Below are 26,248 nucleotides of genomic sequence, written 5' to 3'. Positions count from 1 at the left end.
TTAACGTATACACTCCGCACAGAATAATTTTATTTACATAATTGTTAAACTATGCTAACATTTATAACTGATAAGGACAACAGGTGCTTCCTGGGCACAATTCAAAGTTATAAATAATGGTGATCTCTTTTACTTGAATGTACAAATGGACTTTTTGAACAAGAAGAAAATGAACTTTAAACAAAGTTAAACAACTTGCTGAATAATGATGCAGCAATTTAACTGAAACATTCAAGGCTAGTCTTGGCTTGTTCCATTTCATGTAAGAAGTTATAAAACTGTGGTAAAGTCAACTCTAAACAAAGAAAAATAAAATGTTAGTGAATATATATCATTGCTCAAGGAATAAAAAAGTTGGAATTAATATGTATACACTAACCCATGTAAACATTTTCACTCTTGTTCCCCTTCTTTATAACTAATTTTAACTGAAATAAGAAAAAAATTCATTAGAAATAAGGTTACAAATTACACAATGAATCTAATGAAAATACTGAGCAATTCCAGTTCAATTCATAGATGACTCAGTTAATATAGTAAACAGTGGCTGGTTAGTGATTATTCATGAATTGTAAGGCACAAGATAAAGGAACTGAAGAAGGGTCTCGGCTCGAAACGTCAGCCTTCCTGCTCCTCTGATGCGGCTTGGCCTGCTGTGTTCATCCAGCTCTACACCTTGTTATCTCTTAAAGAAACTCACGTAACTTTCAGTGGTAAAGCGATTCTCTGCAAAAGATGAGGTTTAAGCATTTGGAACAGTCTTCAGCCAAAGTGCCAAGTGGATAATTCATCTTGGCTTCCTCTGCAGGTTCCCAGCATCGCAAATACCAGTCTTCAGCCAATTCAATTCTCCACGTGATATCAAGAAATGGCTGAAGGTACTGGATTTTGCAAAAGCTATGGACCTGCAATATTCCGACAGTAGTATTGAAGATTTGTGTTCTAGAAGTTGCTGCACCCCTTGCTAAGCTGTTCCACTAAAACAGGAACACTGACATCGACTCAACAATATGGAAAATTACCAAGGTATATCATGTCCAAAAACCAGGTCAAATCCAACCTGGGCAATTAACATCTCATCAAACAACTCGATCATAAGCAAAGTGACAGAAGGGGTCATTGACAGTGTTATCACACAGCACCTGCTTAGCAATAACCTGCACAACAATACACAGTTTTAGTTATGTCAGGGCCACTCAGCTCCTGACCTTATTACAGTCTTGGTTCAAACATGGACAAAACAGCTGAACTTGAAGATGAGGTGATAGTGACTGCCCTTGACTTCAAGGGCATATTTGACCAAGTGAGTCATTCAGGGAATCCCAGCAAAAATAGAATCAATGGGAATCAGGGAAAACTCTCTGCTGGATGGAATCATACTTGGCACATAGGAAGATGGTTGTGGTTGTTGCAGGTCAGTAATCTCAGCTCCAGGACATCTCTGCAGGAGTTCCTCAGAGTAGCATCTTCAGCAACTTCATCAATAGCCTTCCCTCCATGATAAATTCTGGTGTGAAGATTTTCACTGATAATTGTACAATGCTCAGCACTATCTACAACTCCTCAGTCTATGTCCAAATGCAACAAAATCTGGACAATATCCAGGTTTAGGCTGATAATGGCAAATAACGTTTACACCGTACAAGTGCCAAGCAATGACCACCTCCAATGACAGAATCGACCTATTGACCCTTGATCTTAAATGGCATTGCCACTGCTGAATCCCAACCCTCCCGTATCAACATCCTGGGAACTATCACTAATCAAAAACTGAACTGGACTAGCCTATACAGTCAGAGTTTCTACAACATGCAAAGAGGTCCTTCGGTCCATCCAGCCCATGCTAGTCATCAAACGTCCATCTATTCTAATCCCATTATCCAGCATTTGGCCAATAGCCTCGGACGTTATGATATTTGAAGTGGTCATCTAAATGGTTCTTAGATGTCTTGAAGGTACCCAAATCTATCACCCTTTCAGGCACTGAGTTCCATATGCCCATAGCCCATGAAAAAAAGATGTCCCTCAAATCTCTTATAAACCTCCTGCTCCTTACCTTATAGAAATACTGTGGCAATAACAGCAAGTCAGAAGGTAGGAATTCTGCAGCCAGTAATTCACCTCCTGACTCCACACACCCTAGTCAACATCGACAAGGCACAAGTCAGGCATGCATTGGAATACTCCTCACTTGCCTGGATGAGTGCAGCTCCAACAGTATTCAAGAGGTTTGACGCCACCCAGAACAAAACAAATGGCTTGATTGGTACCACATCCACAAACATTCACGCATTCCACCACTCACACAAAGAAGCAACAGTGTTTGCCGCTTGCAAGATGCACTGCAGAAATTCACCAATGCTCCTTAAACAAAGGATAAGGCCAGCAATTACATAGAACACCATCACTTGCAAGGTCCCCTCCAAACCACACATAATCTTGACGTGGAAGTATATTCCCATTGTTGCTAGTTCAAAATTCTCTCCCTAACAGCATTTTGGGTGTATCTACACCAAAGATAATCAGGGATGAGCAATAAAAACTAGTCCAGCCAGTGAAAACCACACTCCTCGACAACTAAAAACAAAGCCAGAATTTATTTATGGCCTTAAAATAACTAAATTAAGGGAATTAAGCAGGACTCAACACAGTGTGGAGCTGGAGGAACACAGCAGGTCAGGCAGCAGAAAAGTAGGAAAGTTGATGTTTCAGGTCAGGACCCTTCTTCAGAACTGGGGAGGGGAAAGGGAGCTGGGAAATAAATAGAGGGAGGAGGGGTGGGGCTGTGGGAAGGTAGCTGGGATGGTGATAGGTGGATGCAGGTAGGGGTGGTGGGGATTGGTCAGTAGGAAGGGTGGGGTGGATAGGTGGAAGAGAAGATGGACAGGTTTTGTCAGGTCAAGGAGGCGGGGATGAGGGGGAGGACTGGACATGCGATGAGTCTGGGGGTGGGGAGATTGTATCGATGCTGCCTCGAGCTCCCATGAGGAGCTTGAACAGTTCACCGACTTTACTAACACTTTTAACCCCAATCTCAAAATCACCTTGACAACCTCCAATACCTCCCTGGGCCTCTCTGTCTCCATCTCTGGTAACTGCCTCAGCATCAACATCTATTTCAAACCCGACTCCCGTAGCTACCTGGACTACACCAGCAGCCCCACCCCTCCTCCCTCTATTTATTTCCCAGCTCCCTTCCCCCTGTCCAGTTCTGAAGAAGGGTCTCGATCCGAAACATCGACTTTCCTGTTCCTCTGATGCTGCCTGACTTTCCGTGTTCCTCCAGCTCCACGCTGCATTGACTCTGCAGTTCTTGCTATCTCCGAATTAAGCATGACTTATTGTGTCTTGATTCGTTTTCAGATAATGCTTTAAGAACATTTTCTACCTTCTCATCTTTCAAATCTCTCCAACATTGAGTATCCAACCACTGAGGGAAAGCCAGAGACTTGCTTGCTACTCTGTGTCAATCCTCAAGTGGCTTACAAGCAATTCTAGAGAGCAATCTGCATAACATGTTCCATTTTCTTCCCTACATACATAGAAAAACATCTTCATACAGCCATTTCCAATGTTTCAGTTAAGGCTAAAGCCTCACCCTGCTGAGAATTATATGCTACCATGCCTTGTTTCTGTGCATTAGAGTTCCTTCTGCATGCCTTTGATATGGGTGTGCGCGTTTTTGGTGGTTATTTTCTACTCTAAAATGAGTTCCTTGAAATGTGCACCATCTCCTTCATTGCATGTGATTATTTTCACCGTTATCATTGTTTCACAGCTTAAGATTGTTAGATTTACAAAGCTTTTCTCATGTGTATTGAAATTACTTATTTATAAAGATAGCTGTTCTCATCTATAACAATACAGTGTGAAATATTGGGGTAAATTCCTAAATTCAGCTCCCAATTGTCTCTATCCCTCGTCATGGAAGCAACCTGGAGATTAAGCCAGTCTATCTGTAATTGTGGAGTTACATCTGATTTTGAGATGAGCTTCGCACGTTATATCTGTGCAATCATTCAGAAGGCCTTTTTCTACATCTAAAATATGTCAACTTCACTCAACCATTTCAGCTCATCTGTTGTTGAAAGCTATAGACATAACATTTCTGATGCAATCCTGGCTGTTAATTCACGTTGTAATGTCAGAAATCTTGAAGTCATCCAAAACCCTCCCGCGCATGTTTTAGGTCGTAGCAAGTCCCATTTTCCTTTGCTCCCTGATCTACATTGGTTCCTAGATAAGCAAAGTCTTGATTTTAAAGTTTCCAATCTTATTTTCATATCCCTCCACGGCTTCACCACACACCCAACTTTTGTAATCTCTTCTACAACACAACCCTCTGAGATACCTGCACTCCTCTAATTTTGTGCATACCTAATTTTGATTGCTCGATCACCGATAGTAGTTATCATGGCCCTAACGTCTGGAAATATTTTGGCTGCATCTGTCTATCTCACTGCCCTCCTTTAAAATACTCCTAGACCTATTTCTTTGATCGGGTATTTGCGCATTTGACCTAATATCATTTTTTGCTGTTTGGTAACATATTTGTTTTAAGTGATTCTGCAAAGCACCTTTGGACATTTTATGATGTAAAAGCAGATTATAAATATAAATAAAACAGAAATTGCTGGAGAAACTCAGAAGGGCTGGCAGCATCTGTGGACAGAGAAACAGAATTAACGTTTCAAGTCCAGTGTGACATTTCTTTGTAACTGAAACAAGCTGGAAAATGGTTGTGTTATGTTATTAAAAGATGGGAGGGGGTGGGGAGAGCAGCAAGTGGAACAGATGGTGAGTGAACTCAGAGAAAAAGACAAAGGCCATGATAATGGTATCAAAAGAGTGCCAGAGAAGTGGCACTGAGTAAATTGTTGAAGCTGTGCCCTAACAGGTGCGTAGTTCCTGATGGACTTCGTTCTAGGATCTTTAAAAAAGTGGCCAGTGTGATAGTTGATGCTTTGGTTGTAAATGTTCAAACCTTGCTAGACTCAAGGACAGTCCTATCAGATTGGAAGATAACAAAATATATTCAAAAAGGGAGGGAAACAGAAAGTGCAAACCACAGGCTAGTTAAACATTTCACATAGAGAAAATGTTAACAGCTGTTATTAAAGAAGTTATAGCAAGGCACTTGAATAGGTTCAAGGTAATCAGGCAGAGTCAACATGATTTTGTGAATGGAAAATCATGTTGGAACAATCTATTGGCGTTCTCGGAGGTTACATGTTCTGTTGGTAAAGGGAAGCCACTGGATACATAATATTTAGATTTCCAGAAGGCAGTTGATAAGGTGCCACATCAAAGGTTATCGCAGAAAACAAAAGCTCCTGGTATTGGGGGTAGCATATTGGCATGGGTAAAAGATTGGATGCTTAACAGGAAGAGTAGACATATATGAATCACAGAATCAATACGGTGCAGAAAAAGGCCTGTCAGTCCATTGAGTTTGCACCAAAACTCTGAACAACATCTCACCCAGCCCCAGCCCCTTAGCCTATCTCTGTAACTCCACATTTACCGTGGCTAATCCACCTATCCTACACATGCCTGGACACTATGGACAATTTATCACAGCCAATCCACTTAACCTGCACATTTATGGCCTGTTGGAGAAAACCAGCGCACCCAACAGAAACCCATGCAGACACAGGGAGAAGGTGCAAACTCCACAAAGACAGTCACCCAAGGCTGGAATCGAAGCCGGCTATTTGGTGCTATGAGGCAGCAGTGCTAACCACTGTGCTGCCCTAAACAGTACTGGTCACCTTACTTAAGGAAGCACGGAAATGTGTTGGATGCAATTCAAAGAAGGTTTACTAGACTAATACCTGGAGTGGGTTGTCTTAAGGGGAAAGGTTGGACAGCTATGGCTTCTATCTGCCAGAGTTGAGAAGAGTAAGAAGTGACTTAAATGAAACATATAGAATCCTGGGGGTGGGGGTCTTGATAAGATAAATATTGAGATGACGTTTCCTCTTGTGGGAATCTAGAGCTAGGAGTCACGAGGTAAGTTGTGGGCGGGGGGTGTCACTCATTTAGATTTTGCTCAAAAGATTGAGAATCTTTGCAACTCTCTTCCTGAAATGGTGGTGGAATTATAGGGTTTGAGTATTTATTAAGCGGAGGTAGACAGATTCTTAAGCAAGGGGTTGAAAGGTTATGATGAGTAGGCGGGAGTGTAGATTTGAGGTTACAATGGGATCAGCCATAATTTTATTGACCGGCAGAACTGGCTTAAGGGGCTCAATGCCTGCTCCTGTTCCCGATTCCTATATTTGTATGTAACTCACACTATATTTTCAGATGATGTTGCTGAGAAGTAGCTTGTTGAACAGATCCTTGTGTAACACAAAGTTAGGATGTGGAAGCAGGACAACAAGCCAGTGCTAGTGATTCTCTGGCTACAACTGTGCAGGTAGGAATGGAAATAAATGGATGCAGTCCCACGCAACTGACGATGATAAAGAAATTGATGCCAAAACAACATGTTGTAGCTACATGATCTAAAGTTAATGATGACAGTATGATGATCAAAAAGTTATGGTATTTATTTTACTTAGAAATTGCAAGGTATGCTATGACTCACAAACTCAGCTTTAAAAATTAAAACAAAAGACACTGCCAAAGTTTGCTTAAAATAAATATGCCATTCATCTACATGGTGTTCAATCACAGTTTCAACAGAAATTATATAGGATGAGAAGTATTCTCACAAATTCTCAGAACTTGGTGTTTAACAATAAGACTTACAGGGGTAGAGATCCTTGGATTTAATATAAAACACATATTGATACATGATTATTTATTAAATTTAAAAGTAATAAAACAATTACCTGTAAAAATACACTGCCAACCTTTTGCAATTCACTGCTCCCTGCTGTTACTGCAAACAAAGAAAGTGTAGATAAAGCAACACCTCTGGTTTTCTCTTTAACCTTTGTGTTCTTGCCTTGGGGAGATCTCATAATGAAAGTTTGAATCTTTCTGTATTATATAACAGCACCCCCTCACTCCCCCCCCCCCCCCCCCCCCACACACACACACACCCACACACACACACACACACACACAAAAATAGTCGACACATTTCTCAATATGCACAAACACCCTGGAATGATTCCACAATCTCCATTTCATTTGTCTTCCTCTTGTCGGCAAGTACAAGCACAAGAGGTAGAACACCATACTTAGAGTAAAATCAAAACCACTCCACACTTCTTTGCCACAGAAATAATACATTTTTTAAATGAGGTAGAATAAATAAACTGTAATCAGTGTAGGCTGTTGAATCCTGAATTTATCCAAAAGAAGATACATACTAGACAACTTATAATGATACCTTATTGTACACATCAAAACTGCTAAAACTATTGGACAGTAAAATTAGTGGCATCAATATAACTATTTTACTACATGTCGATGTTGGAACAATGGTTACTGTAAATGCCTTTTGAAATGCTAAATTTTTCAGACCACTTCTTCAGGAAAAAGGTTATAGTGTTGACTTTTACAACTGTAATGTCATTGAGGGTGTCACTTTCAGTAAAAACACACTCGCTTGGTACACATCGCTTTAAAAAGAATCCATAGGTAAATGGGGAGGCAGTGCCCACACCAGTTATTTTCTGGTCTCTCTCTGTGTTTTTTTACTAAGGAACGTCAAGAAGCATGGGTGCAGGATTGTGCTGAGTTGACACTTACAGGGGTCTAACTGATGAGGCCTGTGCCACCCGCTTTCTCTCCCCTAAAATTAAAATTGATACACATTCTTCCTGTTCTAATGGACAAATAGGAACTGGAGGAATTACAGTAAGTATGACATTTCTGAATGAATAACAAATTGAGTTTTTTGATGTGATTCTATGGATAAAATTTAGTTCTGAGTTATTTGGGTTTTGCTTCCTGAACAACTATGACCCACTTTAAAAAATGGTGTAAAAAATGTTTGGGCCAAAAAACACAAGGTTGACTTTTACATGAGCAGATACTCATTGCAGCAGTTTTTCTAACATGCATGCCAAGCATGAAAGCCAAGGCACTCTGTATATATTATGGTTAACTTTGGGACCTTAGCTTATTACACCGCAAATTGGCAGATTTTCGTGCAAATGTTTAATGAGGTGCAGTGGCAAACAATAACCATTTGACATTAAATGAAGCTAACTACGAGGGAAAGTTAACATGTTGTAGTGTTAATTCAGACAGTAATGAGATTATTGTTTAGTGCCAGCTGCAACTGAAAGGTTTCATTGTTAAAAATATTTAGGATTTTATACAAGGCTTTGAGCAATTCTATTCAGCTGTTCAGTATAATGATATTATGTTCAACATTTCTACCCCACCTGTATAAATGTAGGGTTCATCCACATACTATCTTTAAGCAACATCAACTGCACTTTTAGTTTCCATAGTTCCACCAAGGACAGCAAGATTCATTCTTGACCATGATAAAAATCTACAGAAAGACACGGGGGTGGTGTGTGTGTGTGTGTGTGTGTGTGTGGTGGTGGTGGTGGTGGTGGTGGTGTCAAAATGTCCTTCAGTTAAACATCAGAATGAGGGAAATCTATTACTCTAATCAGTCTAAGTCTTGGATTCAAATCTTACTGTTAGGACTATTTCCTTTCATCCCTGCACTAGTGCTAAAAAGTTATAGCATAAAGCCTAGAGTCAAGTGTCAATTTGAGAGTCAGGTTGGGTCCTGTTTCTGATTTCCATTGTGCATATGAAGTGAAATACTTGTAGTTTAAATGGATCTTGGTGCACTAGCTAATTGTTTCTCTACAATAATGATATTATGAAGTTTCCAACAGTATCAGTAAATGTGTTTGTACAAAAGTTCCTTGTGCAGTATTCCAATGCCTGTGAAATAACTGGGTTAAATTACTGCACAAAGAAATTTTACAAGAATATTTTTATTGGTGGGCTAAGCAGAATAAATTATATCCCAACAAATCTCATGTAAACCATAAATACATTATGCATCATATATATCAAAAAGTCAACGATATACAAAGTGAATTTTAAAATTACCTCCAAATTTCCACTCCATGTCTACTAACTGATTGACAGTCAATGTTTGTCCCACTGCCAGTCTTGACAGCACCGCAGAATTCAATTTCCACTGGAAAAACAACACTGAATTAAACAATACTCAAAAAAGACTCGTTCATCTTATTCATTTGTGTTTCTGGTAAAGTGCATTGGGCATCTTCCTGCAAAAGAAAGATCACTAAAAACTCAAGTTACTGGCAGCATTTGTGTCAGACAGAATGGCTTTTTTTTGTTCAGTTAAAGGTAAGGTTGTCATTATCTTACCAGACCTGTCTGGTAAGGCTACTGTCTCATTAGAAAGAGACAATTGGTAATGGTTCAACTTGACGGTCACAATACAGGTGAGGGAAGAGGTTGAGAAGGAAAATCCTTCATGGTAACCTCAGTTGATGCAGGAATTGAACCTACACTTTTGGCGTCACTCTGTATCATCAACCAGCCATCCAGCCAACCCCCTAAACTAAATATAAATGTGAATTATTTAAAATGTAAATGTGAACCCCTCAACAATGGGCCACCGGTAAAGGGACTGGAATTCAAAATGGCCTTTGATCTCAATTGAGCACCGCCAATTTTAACTGGGATTCTAGAATTTATCTTCATATTTTCATCAGCATCAGATTGCTATAGTATTACAGATAGTGTTACAATACTCCAAATAGCAGACTTATGCACGTCTATGGACTGCACGTTACAAAAATGTAGAGTGCTTGTATTCCTTTGCAATGTGTCCACTTCACAGTATTTAAGCAATACAATTTTGTTTACATTCCTTTAGATATCTTCTTTGCCTCTTCCTTTCTGGGTATTTGGTTTGCAAACACTGCTTGGGTTCAGTTGGCCAGGACTGTGATGAGGAGTAGGACTTCTTCAAGATTGCTGTGCTAGTATCACTAGGTAAGATATGAGATTGCAACTTGGAAATGTAATTACATGCAAAAATTTAAGTAATAGTAGAAAATGTCACTGACTCAATTATTTACAAAACCCCTTTGCAGGAGTCCTTTTTGTTACATGAACGGATAAAGTTTCCAAGCATCCTTTCTCACTCTTCTTAAGTCCTGAGCCTTGGCTTAACTGTCTATCTATTAAGGTTCACAATGCCCCTCCATACACTGACACTACTAAAAGTAGGAGTTAAATAGCTGCATATAAGATGTATCCCTTTTGCCAGCACTATACAAGCCTGGATAGCTCCAACTCCTGATAACATCTCTTTGCTTTCAAGTATTGCAAAGGGGAATTGTAACGACATTGAATTCCAGTTCCAAAATTTCACAGCTAGCAAGTGTGTGAAATAGCTAAATATTCATGTAGTAGTGATCTGATAATAAAAACATGCAATGTTAATCAATTGCTTTGAATGCTCAATATTCTAAAGGCTAGGTGACACCTAAATAATGCACCATTATATGAAGCCCTGGCATTAGATCACTGAATCACAAAATTGAAATATAATTAAGGTGATGAATCATCTTAGTTTAATATATCAAGATAATGTGAATTTTGGAATATTGGCAAGTACTATAATTTCTTGCAGTACATTTTAATCTATTATAATTGTCTACTGTGGCTAACATTGAAAAACAGCAGATTACTAAACTGGTAGATGGAAATGTCCTGAAAGAAATTTATGGCCTTATCCAGTTTTAGTGTTCTGACATGGTGCTGATGCCTAAACAATTACCTAAACTTGATTACCGAAACTATATTTCTTCCCTTAATAGTTTGATGTAACAGTATGATTGAACCTGAACTTTCTCCCTGCCCCATTTCCACAAAATGCAGAATTAGATCACAAGACTTTGAGTTGTATGCTTTGAGAACTCATTCTTATTTTCATTTTAGCTTAAATCTGAGACAGTCGTGGTTAGATTTTAAGAATTATACAAGTTGGAGCAAAATAAAAATTTACCTGATCTGCAAAGCATCCAGCTTTTTCCTCACTTAGCCCTTGATGAACAAGAAGAAAGTAAGTTTTTAACATTAAAATGGAAAGAATTTCATGGAGTAGTTTAATGAAGGTTGACTGCAACATACCCAAAGTAACAAAATCAGTCTTGACATGGTCAGCTGTCAAATTCCTTTTCAGAGCACCTGTTGGAAAGTGCAACATATTTTAATTCCAAGAGAATATTCCTGTTGAGTTATCTATAATCATTGAATTTCACGTTGATTTCCCTGTTCTCATCCAGTTTAGTCAACTGGTTAAGGTTTTTTGGTTCAACTGGTTAAACGTTTTTGTCTCTGTGCTACGTAAATACATACCATTAAGCCTTAGGAACGTGTTATGATTTAAATCCTCTTTCGGTTTAATTTTCATATCAATCAAATTTAAGTATTGATGTTGCAATGAGCTAAACATGTTCAGATCATGCCTTTCTCAACCTCTAAATCATGACATGCATATAGGGCAGAGAGGAAATATAAATGTAAGTGAGATTGAGGGCTTGTGCTTCAATGTCTAGAGTGGCATGGCTCAGAAGACATAATATGGTCACCTACTGGATTATAGGAAGCAAAGACAGCAAACAATACAGGAAGAGGGACAAGTAATGTTGAGGAAGTGGGAAGTTACAGAAGGACTTGGACAGATTAGGAGAGTAAGCAAGGAAATGTCAGATAGAAAACAATGTGCTTTTTGGAAAGTGTGAGGTTATGCATTTTAAGGCTTATAAAGTAGCTGTAAAATGTAATATATTTGAGGATTGGGAAGTTTTTAGAATACAGTGAATGACAATCAACAAGCTTATAAGGAAAGAACAGAATACAAACAAACAATCTAACAGTTTACAGAAAAATGGACTGTAAAAGCTTCTGCAACTATGAATAAAGGAAACGTATAGCTAAGACAAATGAGGGTCCATTAAAAACAGTTAGGAGAATTTAAAATAGGAATATACAGGAATGGCAGAGAAGCTAAATGATTACTTTGTGTCTAGTTTTACTGAGGGAGAAACAAGAAACCTCCCAGATTTAGAGATCCAAGAAACTAGGGAGAATGAGGAGTTCAAGAAAATTAAAATTAGAAAAGAAGTGGTACTGGAGAAATTAATGGGGCTTAAAGTTAAGACCCTGGCACCTAACCGCCTACGTCCCAGAATGTTGAAGGACATGAATTTTCCAATTGTTGATGCATTGGTAATCATCTTCTAAAATTCCACAGATTCTGGAATGATTACTGCAGATTGGAAGTTTGCAAATGTCACCCACGATTTAAGAAAGGATCAAAGGAAAAGCAGGGAACTACAAATCTGAGATAGCAAGAACTGCAGATGCTGGAGTCAGAGTCAACACAGCGTGGAGCTGGAGGAACACAGCATCAGAGGAACAGGAAAGTTGATGTTTCGGGTCAAGACCCTTCTTCAGAATGAGGAAAGGGAACGGAGCTGGGAAATAAATAAAGAGGAGGGGTGGGGCTGGGGAAGGTAGGTGGGATGATGATAGGGGAGTGCAGGTAGGGAGTGGTGGGGATTGGTCAGTGGGATAGGTGGGGCAGATAGATGGGAGAGAAGATGGACAGGTTGCATCAGGTCAAGGAGGCAGGGATGAGATGGGGGGTTGGTCATGGGATGAGGGCGGGGGTGGGGAAATTTTAAAACTGGTGAATTGTCAGTCTTATAGCAATAGTAGGAACAGTGCACGAGTCTATAATAAAGGATGTGATAATTGAACATACGGATAAAAATTTGTTTAGGCAGGGATTTGCAAATGGAAAATTGTGTTTCAAAAATATGAGGATCTTATGAAGAAAATTAATAACAGACAGTCGATGGATAAAATCTATTTGGATTTTCAAAAGGCTTTTGATGAGAACCATAAAACTCCACAGTATGGAAAGAAGCCATTCAACCCATCAAGTCTGCACCGACTCTCCAAACAGCATCCCGCCCAGACCTAGCCCCTATCCTATCCCCAAAACCCCGCATTTACCATGGCTAACCCACCTAGCCTGCACATCCCTAGACACTATGGGCAATTTAGCACAGCCAATCCACCTAACCTGCACATCTTTGGAGTGGAGAAAAAAACTACAGCACCCAGAAAAAACCCATGCAGACATGGGGAAAATGCGCAAACTGCACACAGACAGTTGTCAGAGGCTGGAATTGAACCTGGGTCCCTGGTGCAGTAAGGCAGCAGTGCTAACCACTGAGCCACCATGCTACCCTCCCACAGGAGCCTGGTTAGCAAAATGAAAACACATGATTTAGGAGATACCATCCTGGCATGGATTAAGAATTAGCCAACAGACAGAAAACGAAAATAAATGGGGCATTCTCACATTGGCAGAATGTAACTAGTGAGGTACTGTAAGAATCAATTCTTGCATTCCAATATATGTCAATAATTTTGACATGGGGGCCAAATACACTATTTACAAATTTGCAGATAATAGAAAGGAAATTACTTTATGATGAATGTATGAAATGTTTTTACGAGGATTCGGACAAGCTTCTTGCAGAAGCAAGGCAGATGGACCTATAATGTGGGGGAAAAAAGTGAGGTTATCCACTTTGGTAGGAAGAACAGATGTGCAGAGTATTTCTTAAATGGAGAGAGAAAGTATAGATGTGCAAAGGGACTCAGGTGTCCTTGTCAATAAGTCCCTGAACGATGGCATGCAGGTGCAGCAAGCTATTAGGAAGACTAGTGGAATGCTAGCCTTTATCGCAAGGTAATTTGAGTACATTAGTAGTGAATTTTTGCTTCAGTTGTTTGGGACCTTGTTTAGACTGCACCTGAAGTACTGTGTGCAGTTTTGTTCTTCTTATTTCAGGAAAGGTATTATTGCCATAGAGGGAGCACAATGAAGATTCTCCTGGGATGACAAGACTATCCTATGATGAGAGATTGGGCAAACTGAGCCTGTATTCTCGAGTTTCAAAGAATTAGAGGTGATCTCATTGAAACTTACAAAATAGGATAAGTACAGTGCAGAATTAATTGTCTGATATCGGGCAAAGGACAGTTTAAATATCATTACACAGGATCTGACAACACCAACTGGCAGCAACTCCTTTCAGGTAAGTCTACATCTGAAAAGTGGGAGTCATTTAAAAGTAGCAGAGTGAAAATTCAAGGCCAGTGTGTTCCGCTAAGTGTGAAGGGCATAGGCAGCAAGTCCAGGGACCACTGAATGTCAAGGGATATTGACAGTTTGATAAAGAAAAGAAGGAAGAATATGTTAGGTACAGCACATTAAAAACAGGGCTGGCCCTTGAAAAATATCGAGATTGCAGGGGAAGCTTAAAGAAATTAGGAGAGCAAAGAGAGGCCACCTTTGGCAGATAGGATAAGGAAAATCCCCAAGGCATTTTATAAGTATGTGAAGAGTAAAAGGATCACCAGGGAAAGAATGGTGCCTTTTTGAGATCAAAGGGGCAATCCGTGCATGGAGCCAGAAGATGTGGATGAGATCTTAAATGAATATTTCTTATCTGCATTCAAAAAGGAGAAAGTCCTTGTTGCTGAGGATTTCAGTTTGGATGAAGAGGTTCTAGAATACTTTAAGATTAATGAGGAGGAGGTATTAGATGTTTTAGAGACCATAAAGGTGCATAAATCCCCAGAGCCCGACAAGATATATCCCAGGCTGTTACGGGAAGTAACAGAGAGATTGATGGGGCCCTGGCAGAGATATTTAATATTTCACTAGTGAGGTGCCAGATGGTTGGAGCTTAGCTAATGTGGTTCCTTTGTTCAAGAAGGGCAGCAGCAATAGGCCAGGTATTCACAGACCAATTAATCTGATGCCAGTGGTTGGGAAATTCTTGGAAAAAATTCTGAGGGGCAGCATTAATCAACAATTAGTAAGGCACAGATTGATCAGCGATAGTCAGCATTGATTTGGGCAAGGGAGATCCTGTCTTGACTAATTTAATTGAATTTTTTGAAAAGGTGACTGAATGTATTGATGAGGGTAGTGCAGTTGATGTGGTTTACATGGACTTCAGATTGGGCATTTGACAAGGTTCTACATGGAAGGCTGGTCCAAAAGGTGACAGTCCATGGGATCCAAGGCAAGTTGGCAAACTGGATCTAAAATTGGCTTACAAAGGGTGATGGTGGAGGATTGTTTTTGTGACTGGAAGCATGTGACCAGCAGTGTACAACAGGGATAGATGTTGGGACCCTTGATGTTTATTGTGTACGTTAACAACTTGGATGTGAATGTAATTAGTAAGTTGCAGATGACGTGAAAATTGGTAAGGTTGATAGTGAGGAGGTTAGTCTTAGGCTGCAGTGTGATATTGATCCGCTGGTAAACTGGGCATAGCAATGGCAGATGGAATTTAATCCTGAAAAGTGTGAGGTCTAATAATGGAAGAATGTACACAATGAATGGTAGGTCCCAGAGAGTACTGAGGAACAAAGAGACTTTGATGTACAAGAACACAGATCCCTGAAGAATCATAGAACCCCTACAGTGTGGAAACAGCCAGTGAGTCCACACTGACCCTCTGATAAGCATCCCATCCAGATCCACCCACCCCTCACCCTATCCCTGTAACCCTGCATTTCCCATGGCTAATCCACCTAACCTGCACATCACTGGACACTATGGGCAATTTAGTATGGTCAAACCATCTAACCTTCACATCTTTGATTGTGGGAGGAAGCCGGAGCACCTGAAGGAAACTCATACAGACTTGGGGAGAACATGCAAACTCCACACAGACAGCACACTGATAGACAGCGTGAAGAAGACATAGCCTTCATTAGCCGTGCTGTAGAGTATAGGAGCAAGGAAGTCTTGTGTTATAAGACATTGGTTAGGCCACAGACGGGATACTGTGCGCAGTTCTGGGAAGGATATGATCGCACAGGAGAGGGTGCAGAGAGATTCTCCAGGATGTTGCCTAGGATGAACAGTCTCAGTTGTGAAGGGAGACTGGATAGGCTAGGTTTGTTTTCTGTTGTGGTTGGTTGGCTTGCCGAGCTGGTTCGTTGTTCTGCAGATGTTTCATTACTCTGCTGGATTACATCATCAGTGTAGCTTCCGATGAAGCGCCGTTGTGTTTTCCCACCTGGTTTTTAAATTCTGGAATCCGTTGAGCTGGATTACCTCACTTCCTGTTTTCCTTTGTAATGATGTGTATTTGGGGTTGAGTTCTGTGTGTTTGTTGATGGCTTTCTTCATGGAGTACCAGGCTTCTAGGAATTCCCGTGCCTGTCTCTGCTTTGCTTGTCCCAGGATCTTGGTGTTGTCCCAATCGAATTGGTGGTTCTCCTTATCCATGTGGATAGAGATGAGTGAGTATTGGTCGTGTCTTTTTGTAGCCAATTGGTGTTCGTGTACCCTTGTTGTTAATTTCCTTCCTGTTTGTCCCAATAAGTGTTTGTCACAGTCTCTGCAGGAAATCTTATAGATGACATTGGTCCTGTGCAAAGAGGGAAGTGGGTCTTTGGTTCGGGTGAGCAGTTGTCATAGGGTTGACGTAGTTTGTGTGCCACTCTGATGCCCAGCGGTCATAGCAGTCTTGTGGTAAGTTCCGATGTGTTCCTGATGTAAGGTATCATGTTGACTGTGTTGGGGCATGTAATATCTTCCTGGTGTTGTTCATGTAGGCATCTTCTGACCCAGTTTTTTTGGATATCCATTCTCTTTGAACGCCTGGAAGAGGTATTGTTCTTCTTTTTGGAAGAACATCCACAACCCGAGCTACATATATACTCCAAAACCTTGGGTTTGTTTTCATTGAAGCAGAGGAGGCTGAAATGGGGATCTAATTGAAGTATACAAAATTACAAGAGAGGCATAGATAAGGCAGATAATGAAAATCTTTTCACCATGGCAGACATGCCCAAAATCGAAGGGCACAAGTTTAAGGTGACGAGTAAATAATTTAGAGATCTGAGAAAAAGTTATTTCACCAGAATGTGGTAGAAATATGGAATGTGCTGACTGAAAGGATGGTGGAAGCATTGGCTCTCGCAATGTTTAAGAAGCATCTCAATGAGCACTTAAAATGCCAGGGCATAGTAGCTATGGATTAAGTGCAGGTAAATGATCATAGAATCCCTACAGTGTGGAAACAGGCCCTTTGGCTGAAAAAGTCCACACCAACCCTCAGAGCATCCCACCCAGACCCATCCCCCTGTAACCTGCCTAATCTACACATCCCTGAACACAATGGGCAATTTAGCATAGCCAATCCACCTAACCTGCACATCTTTGGACTGGGGGATGAAACTGGAGCACCCAAAGGAAACTCACGCAGACATGGGGAGAAAGTGCAAACTCCACACAGACAGTCGCCAGAGGGTGAAATCGAACCCAGGTCCCTGGTGCTGTGAGGCAGCAGTGCTAACCACTGAGCCATTGGTTGGCAAGAGACATGTGGGTTAAAGGGCCCGTTTCTTTGCTGTATGACTCTATGAAAATACTTAAAGGCATAGACAGATCAGATGTTTCCGTTGGTTGGAGAATCTAGACCCAGGGACCTAATTTAAAAATAAGTGAGATGCCATTCAGGACCACGTTGAAATAATTTATTTTACTCCGATGGGTGATGTGTCTTTGGAATTCTCTACTCCAGAGGTCTGTAAAAGCTCAGTCTTTGAGTATATTTAAAGTAGAGGTTAATAAATGTTTGATTTTCAATAGTTTAAATGGTTATGGATATAGTGCAGGTAAAAGGCATTAAAATATTTGATCAACCATGGTCATACTAAATGACAGAGCAGGCTCAACAGGCTGAAAGGCCTACACATGGTCATACATTCCTAATTATTCTCTTCAACACTGATTTTCCAAACATACTTTTCAAATATATTTCAAAGGCTTTTGTTACCCCTCACAGGCAAGAATAATTTTAAATGGCTGTAAAATTACCCAGAAACTCAGCAGATTAATATTTTAAAACATTAATTAATTCATTCCAGTCTGCTGACTCAGGCCTGCACAGAGAGGGCATGACAGATTGAATTGCTGGCTTCCTATCCAGCTAGAGACAAAAGATCAGAAAAACAATCAGTTTCTTGTAACGTCTGGTGAGGGGAGGAAAGATACCCTACTAAAGGCAGAGTTGGATACCAAAGGCTGAGCAAACAGACTGAACATTTAGATCAGTAACAGAATATTACAGATGCTGGAAACCTGAAATAAAAACAAAGTGCTGGAGAAACTCAGCAGGTCCATTATGACTGTTCTGAAGAAGAGTCATATTGGACTCAAAACATTACCTCAGTTCCTATCTCCACTGATGCTTCCAGTCCATTGTTTCTCCAGGACTTTCTACTTTAAAAATAGCACAGTAACAGAGATAGTCTAGCATGTTTTGCTATTTTCTATTTTAAAAGGATGTTTGCTGAAATTAATTCAATGTGGCATGGGACTTACACAGTTATTTTTTATGGTCACTTGCTGACTGTAAAATAAAGCAATCTGATAATTTAGTCACCCATATTGTTTATTGGCCTTTCAAAAGATTAGAGAAGTATAGGTGGTCATAAATGTGAGGATATAATAACTCGTTCACATAATACAAGTGTTTACTGTAATAGCCTCAGGCCATGCTATTGCATGACTAGATATTACAAGCATTAGTTAACTCCTAATCATGAGACATTTTAAAAAAAATATTCACTCATGAGAAGTGGGCATTGCTGGCTGGCCAGCATTTATTGCTTGTACCTAGTTGTGCTTGACAAGGTAGTGGTGAGCTGCTTTCTTGAACTATTGCATTCCACATGCTGCAGTTTAACGACAATGTCCTTAAGGAGGGAATGCCAAGATTTTGACCGAGTAACAATGAGGAAATGGCAATACATTTCAAAGTCCAGATAGTGAATGGTTTGGAAGGTAGTTTGCAGGTGGTGATGTTCCTATGTATTTGCTGCCCTTGCCCTTCTACATGGAAGTGGTTGTGGTTTGGAAGGCGCCGTCTATGGATCTTTGGTAAATTTCTGCTGTGCATCTTGTAGATAGTACATATTGCTGTTACTGAACATCAGTGGTAGAGGGAGAGGATGTTTGTGGATGCAGTGTCAATCAAGTGAGCTGTCTTGATGGTGTCAAGCTTCTTGAGTGTTGTTGGAGCTGCACCTATCTAGGAAGTGGGGAGTATTTCATCACTCTCCTGACTTGTACCTTGTAGACAGTGGACAGGCTTTGGGAAGTCAGGAGGTGAGTTGCTGCTGTATTCCTAGCCACTGACCTACTCTTGTAGCCAGTGTTTGTGTGGCGAGTCCAGTTGAGTTTCTGGTCACAGATGACCCACAGGATGTTGATACTAGGGTATGAAGTGATGGTAGCACCATCAAATGTCAAGGTGCAGTGGTTAGATTGTCTCTTATCAGATTGGTCAGCATCTGGCATTTGTGTAGTGTGCATGTTACTTGCCAGTTGTCAGCCTGAGCCTAGATATTGGCCAGATTTTGTTGCATTTCGACATGGACTGCTTCAGTACTTGAAGAATCACAAATGCTGCTGAACATTGCACAACCACTGTGAACATCCCCACATCCGACCTGGGATGAATTTGTGGATGAGAACAGAGAACATTTAGAGTGGAAAACAAAATTTGTAAAGCACCGTGATAAGTCATATTTAAAACTGGTGTTACCACAAGCTCTCCTGCCACAAGAAGAAAACTCACAGCATATGACATATAAAATGCAAAACATATCTCACCAGCAGGAATCAAGAGGATGCTTTTCACAATGTTTTTCAGTGGGCCTGGGCTCATTCCATGCTGAGAGGCAAACTCACCGAGTTGGCTTAATAATCGTTCTGACTGAAAACGAGAAAATATAAAATACAAGACGACAAGGTGCAGAGCTGGATGAACACAGCAGGCCAAGCAGCATCATAGGAGCAGAAAGGCTGACGTTTCGGGCCTAGACCCTTCATCAGAAATATAGAATACATTTTGCTCAACAATGCATTTAGTAAATTGCTGCTTTAAGCATTATTATCATGGTAAACAGTCTTCAGCTTTCAAAAGGTGATACAACGTCAATGTAGACTTCATTATTAGGTAAGCATAAAATGTTGCTTCTGAGAAGCCAAAAACAGAGACCTGCAATTAATAGCAGGGTGACATATCTTTTAACCAGTTCTAAAGGAAACTAGAAGTTGAAACTTTCTGTCTTGCACTTATCAGAACCTGGACACAAGAGACAGGTTTTCTAGCCCATTTCTTGTGTCCTGGTCTGATAAGTTCAAGATGAAAAGCTTCAACTTCTAGTCTCCTTTTAGCAATGTTTAAACTCTGTGTTACAAAGAATTGTCTGTAATGTTACATTAATGTCCTTGATGCCAAGCCTTGGGTGCTTCAAAAAGGTACAGAAGGAAACTTGAATGAATAGTGATGTACAAACTGTCATCAATAAGGCAAACATTCCTACTGCAGAAGATGTCAGGCTATGAATCTCTCTCGTTGGTATCAGAGAAAGAATATTTAACTCTTTTATTTTAATAATCCAGTTAAAACAATGATTCACATAAACACACTAAACATAACCATAATCATACATGTCTGTCTGTGAACATCACCTACACATCCACAACTAATAGAATTGCTACATTTTACAGCATTTCTTACCTCTGTGGGTTCTGTAATAAAGTGAAAGATTATCCCTGTCAATTCCGAGAATTGCTGTAAATAAAATTCATGAAATGTAAATGATCTCTACTACATCACAAATTGAAATCAACTTAGCCATATAAATTCCAAAAGTGGTGACGGATTTAAAAGTCTTTACAAGAAATTCTACCAACTCAAAAACATAGCTTCCTCTACCTAACTGCATTCACTCTTTCAAAGACAGCATTCTTATCCCAGCCTTTTCACTGTATCAACAGCAGAAGAGGAAGAAGTGGATGTTACACACCCAAAGACAAATACAAACTTCTCCCTACAATTTATTTTTCTCACTGTAAAAGAAGCAAAGGCGTAGGTAAGTGAAACCAAATATTGCAGGATGATGACTTAACTATAGTAGCAATAACTTCAAAACTACCCATAGAATAAATGGGAACTAAAAGAAACAAACATTAAATTAGTGACAGACTCAAAATTTCTGTAACATTAAGTAAAATACTACTTGTCCATCTGTATTTTCTCCTGTCCTCATTTCCCAGGGTTAGTTCCTAGGATTAGTCCATGTTCACAGATTAAATATTGCAGTGGTTTGCCACTGCCTTCTGCAGGATGGCTGACTAAGAAATTCTCCTTTTCTTCCTGACTGAATTGGAAAGATTTACAGACTGAAAATCAACCTGTTTGGCCACGTGATGAATGCACTTTGAACCCTGACATTCTGAGGTATGGATGGCAGGTCCAGAAATAGGGGCCTCCAAAATTCTAGTATGGGGACTAGAATACTGGAAATGTTAAATATTCACATTTCACTCAATAATAAGCACCAGCGTTACTTTGATTTCTCTAAACGACCTGCATATTTTGGTCAAAAAGAATCAACAAAATTTAATTGCTAATTTGTGCTCATTAACAATGTATAAAGTGATTTAACCTGACGCTTTAACTTTTAACTTGACTGCAATCTATGAGCAGACCATTACCTATGATATGCTAAACTGTTAGTCTTGTAAACAAATGTCTAGGATTAGCTATGATATTTTTAAAAGATTAAGATTTAAAACATATATGCAAACATAGAGTTGCTAGAATGTTGAGCAGGATGGTATAACAATCGAGATTTAAGCAGATTTTACTGTTTAACTTCTGTACAGTAGTAAACGAGCAGAAAGGCTGGTAGTGCTTGCCAATGCATCTTTAGTATCAAGGTGAATAGTTACGTATTTATTCAGTATCTGATAAATTTCTAAAAGTGATCACAAGCGACCTCCAAAGTGTCACCTATGGCAGATAATTCCCAAACACATTCAAAACCCAGTACACAGCTACCCAAGGATGCATGTAGATACAATGCGGCCCATTCTCCCACTAGCACCATGATGCAAATGACAGGCATTCTGAAGATGAGATTTTATGACAGAGTGTGTGCTGCGTAATGTCAGCATGCTTTGCTCTGCACAGCTGGATTAAGCAGAGAGGGGATGAGGTGGACCCTGAAGAACTAGGAGAATGGAAGCAGTCTTCAGAGGACGAGATGAAGTCATTGACTGGGAGTAACATCACTTTCATCATGACAGAGCAGTGAGTGTCGGGACAACAAGCCAGACAGCACTTCATTGATGCGTCTTCAAATAGATCTGAGTTGAGTGAAGACATAATTCAGTGGCTGTAGATTTATTGGTTATCCACAGACAACAGCCCCTGTTTAGGCCCCAAAGCAAATGCAGCGTTTCCTTTGCAATATTTTTGCTTTTCCTGTTGTGTCAGATAAGTTAACATTACTACCAAAAAAACAAAGAACTGCGGGTGCTGTAAATCAGAAACAAAAACAGAAGTTGTTGGAAAAGCTCAGCAGGTCTGGCAGCATCCGTGAAGAGAAATCAGAGTTAACTTTTCGGGTCCGGTGACCCTTCCTTAGAACAGTTAACATAACTAACTGACTGGAGGCTTCACAGCACCTAATGCTTCCACATTCAAAAACAACAATGTTGTGTTCTGATGAGCATTGGGGAAAGAGTAGCACTCCTTCAAACAAGGTTCTAATATTGTGATGTGCAGGAAAGGGTAGTGTGAGTCAATTGATTGTGGGTTCTATAACTAAAATGAAAATCAGACAGGTGATGATTTAAAGTGCAAATGTGATATCCTATTAATGATCAAGTGTTCCCTGTGGTATCTATGTGCCATTAGAGGTTTCTCCCTTTTTCCTTGCCCTCCCACCATGCCTAGATGCAGTCCCATGTGTTCTCAGCTGCGGTACGGGAGCCTATGCTATTGTGGAGCATGTTGTCCTCGATGATTCAGGTCGATGGCTGCAGAGGCATTTGTAGCTAAAGGCCCAGATGTGCAACCAGTGTTATATCAAGATGCAGATTCACACTCTTGAGCTGCAATGTACACAGAGTTGTGTGATCACAGACAGGGTGGGAAGTGGAGTGTCCGTAAGGGTAAAAGTCTGGGGAGGCCTGCATGTGGTTCCTCCTTTGTCTGGGTGCCTGCTGGCACAACCTTGTCTCATTGAGAGGCTGAGGCATGTAGAGTGAGGTAGAGGCCTCTCATTTCCCTGTTTCTGCGCGGTTGATGCACAGCAGCAAAAGCAAAGTGTGAGAATCCAGCTCTGTGTGCATCTCCAAAAGATTCTGAGCACTTTGCTGGACCTGGCTTTCGACGATGGTCAACAGTATGTCCATGGAAATTGCAAGATGCAACCATGCCAAATTCAGCCACCATAACGTTAGTGAACTTTCTCAACTCTTCAATCCAGTTTGTTGAGTACCTCTGACAAACGTGCCTACTGCTCGTGTGTCTGTTTGTGCACTAGCACAAAGTTATTAATGGCTGACATCACGGTGCCACCTTATGGCTGAGGCTGAGAAGGTGCTTCATCTCTGGCAGTCCTACGAGTGCCAACTACCTGGCCATTTCTTCCTGAGTCAGTTGCAAAGATGTGTCCAGAACGTGTTCCTGAATCTTACTTATAAATAAAACCCATCAAGATGCAAGTATCTGAGTTGGTTCAGGGTGTAGGATCATCTGAGGATCTTCCTCAGAAGTAGAGGTGGTATTGTATGGGTGTTGTTAGTGCCTGGTTAAGACAAGAAGGGAAATTAGTTGTGCAATATGAATAGAAGCATGACCATGTTAAGAATTCGTTCGGGGTGGTAATGGTGAGACCAGCACTGCACAATGAAGCTTACTTGGTTGCTTTGATATGGAGGTCTCAGTGTCACAATCACATGAGCAGTCACAGTCTGCAAGCTCAAGGATCTTCTCCCTGGTTGGGGGAAGGGGGCATGTCAGAGACTAACATCTCCCCAACTGTGGGCCTTTTTTCTTTTGGTAATGAGACAAACTGAAGGTGTGAGATAAAAATGATTTAGAGCTATGAGTGCTGAAGCAGGAGCAGCAAAGACGATAAAGAGTGTTAGTGGGTGAGTTGGATGCACACAGAGCAGGAAGCCTTTGTATTTGGTGAAAGTGGGTTAGCGAGAACAATTGAGGGAAGATGCTGCATGCAATAGCAAGTGTGGTAAACTATGAGCCTTGGTGGGAGGTGTGTGCAGTGGCAGAGTTAGAATTGGTGTAGGGTAGCAGAGAGAAGGTGTTGGTACTTACCTTCACAAAGCACAGAATGTGACTGACCTGCTTAAGATACTGCTGCACATTTTTTTTTGTGCATGGACCTAGGTGGCTATTTCAGACCAGGCTGGCAGTGTCCAGTGGTGTGATCTTTGTCGGTCCTGGGAAAAAAAAGAGCACAGCACTCCTTTCCACCATCCAATCTATCAGGACCTCCAACTCACTGTTCATTAAATTGGGTGCCAACCTTCCTTTCTCAGTCATCTTCTTTGGAGTTGTACAGCAACAGACTATGAAGGGCAGTTACTGGTTTGTAAGCGTGTGACTTGGTATGCAGCTGAGGTTTAAATATGACATCTGCAACATGAACGTCTGAAGGTCCAAGTGAACAATTCTGCATCTGCTGACTACAACATTGCACAAGGAGGGCACTGTGGAGGCTGAATGCATAATTAAAAACATGAGCAGTAGAGAACTGTTTGAGAAAACACAATGAAATTCACTGAAATTGTCATATCCAAAAGGAAGATTCAGCCTGTTACTTCTATTGCAGTTTCCTAACATCTTCCATTAAAGAAAATGTTCTCCTGTAGGTAGCTGGCAGTCTGTTGCACATTAGATATGGGGTAGGGGTTTCAGTATTTACAAGGATTCTCTTTACAGAAAAGCATTCAAACTGGATTGAAAACTTTTGTCAAGCCCGGTAGCAAATGAGACAGGGAAGAGCATAGAACACAGGAAAATATATTAGAAATGTGATTATCTCCTAACCTTGCAATTTACCACAGTAAATTAAAATGCATTTTGTGTCTTTTTTAAGCAATTTTCAAGGTTCAAACAATTACAACGTGAATATTACTTTATAAAAAAAGACAGACTTGGGGTTCAGTTTTCAAACTGATGACAGCTGTTAAGAAAAGTGCTTTAAGGAACTTCTATGGAAATATAACTGATTTGTGGTTGAACAGATGTAATTTTATGATTTTAATCACTCAATCTTATCAGTTGTTATGAAGGACAAACACCCAGAAGATTTGGTTTCTATTTTCACTATACAGATTCTGACTGGCCTGCTCTGTTTTTTTCCAAGTATTTAATGCTTTAGTTTTAGATTTCCAGTTAATCTCTGACCACTTCCGTGTGCTTAAATGATTTGGTAATATGCACGTCTATTGCTGATCTTAAATGGCATTCCTATGTTTTTTTTATGTTTACTGCATATGTTATTGGGTCTGAAGCCTATGTTTCTCTTCCTGCAAATTCAAACACTCACGGTCATTGAACAATATTAAGAATGACATCCATTCACAGCAGTTACCTGGCTGGAGAGTTTATTAAGTGTCTGGATGTCGTTCAGCACACAATCCGGCACAGGCTCTCCGCTGAAATGGAATTTGTGCATCTTCCCCTGCGTTGTCTACTGTCCTGTTCCTTCCAGCCAGAGTGAAGAGCAGGAAGGAGACGGCATGGCTTGCAGCTCACAGCCCGCACTTTCGACACACCCGAGGAGGGTAGGCCTGCGCAGAGCGAGAGAAAGAGAAAGTAAACGCGGAACCTACAAATGGCATGGAATAAATTCAAAAGCATTTTATGACGATGTTCGGGTGTTTCCCCTGCCAACTAAAAGCAGGCTCTGCCTTTGGTGAGGTGGTAAATCCAGGCGCAGTTTCGGTGGGAGGGTTTCGAGTCCCGCGAAAAGTCACGCCTGGTGTCTGCAATCGCGAATGATCACAATCCGATTCCCTGCAGCTGTATCGACAGCGTGGCTGGGGGCTGGGGGCGCGGGCAGAATCGGCACCATATACACACCCGCAAGGCACAATCTGCAGCATCTGACACACACCGAGTAAGTTTAAATACAACTAAATCTTTGTATTAGTTGTTTGTGTGTATTGCACTTTCGTTTCTGCTGACTTGGCTTTTTAATGCCAGGGCTGATTTGTTTTCTTTTCTTCCTTTTACGAATTTTCTCTTCGTTTGGGTTGTGCTTTATTAAAATGCAACAAAAATCCCGCTCTAATGCAATCCCGATGGTTTCATTGGCGAGTGACACTTTGTTG

At 40.5% G+C, this 26,248-nt stretch overlaps 1 protein-coding gene across 4 annotated transcripts; it reads right to left on the bottom strand.

The window, feature by feature from the left end:
• commd7 (COMM domain containing 7) lies at positions 1-25,903 on the bottom strand. 4 transcript variants are annotated; one of them, XM_048608320.1, is made up of 10 exons: positions 25,826-25,903; positions 25,507-25,705; positions 20,613-20,666; positions 19,700-19,802; positions 11,101-11,157; positions 10,976-11,013; positions 9,040-9,130; positions 6,840-6,889; positions 380-428; positions 1-295 (listed from the first exon to the last, which is right to left on the bottom strand). In XM_048608320.1, the coding sequence occupies exons 2-10, from the start codon at positions 25,588-25,590 to the stop codon at positions 219-221; spliced, it is 603 nt and encodes a 200-aa protein (XP_048464277.1). In that variant the 5' UTR covers positions 25,591-25,705; positions 25,826-25,903; the 3' UTR covers positions 1-218. The 4 variants fall into 4 exon arrangements, with proteins under 4 accessions (XP_048464277.1, XP_048464278.1, XP_048464280.1 ...); XM_048608321.1 differs by having other exon boundaries at positions 25,507-25,864; XM_048608323.1 differs by lacking the exon at positions 380-428 and having other exon boundaries at positions 25,507-25,864.
• Positions 25,904-26,248: the final 345 nt, after the last annotated feature.

Source organism: Rhincodon typus, chromosome 19 (genome assembly GCF_021869965.1).
Source record: "Rhincodon typus isolate 14 chromosome 19, sRhiTyp1.1, whole genome shotgun sequence".
In the NCBI taxonomy this organism is placed as follows: domain Eukaryota; kingdom Metazoa; phylum Chordata; class Chondrichthyes; order Orectolobiformes; family Rhincodontidae; genus Rhincodon; species Rhincodon typus.
Note: the sequence above shows the minus strand (reverse complement) of the source record. Positions and strands in the feature narration are given on the sequence as shown.

Excerpts from the sequence above, each read along its gene's own strand:
- commd7 (XM_048608320.1), bottom strand. The coding sequence starts at position 25,590 with ATGCACAAATTCCATTTCAGCGGAGAGCCTGTGCCGGATTGTGTGCTG. Across the intron at positions 6,890-9,039 it reads CATGGAGTGGAAATTTGGAG|TAACAGCAGGGAGCAGTGAA; the intron begins GTAATTTTAAAA and ends CTTTGTTTGCAG. Across the intron at positions 429-6,839 it reads TTGGCAGTGTATTTTTACAG|TTAAAATTAGTTATAAAGAA; the intron begins GTAATTGTTTTA and ends TTCTTATTTCAG.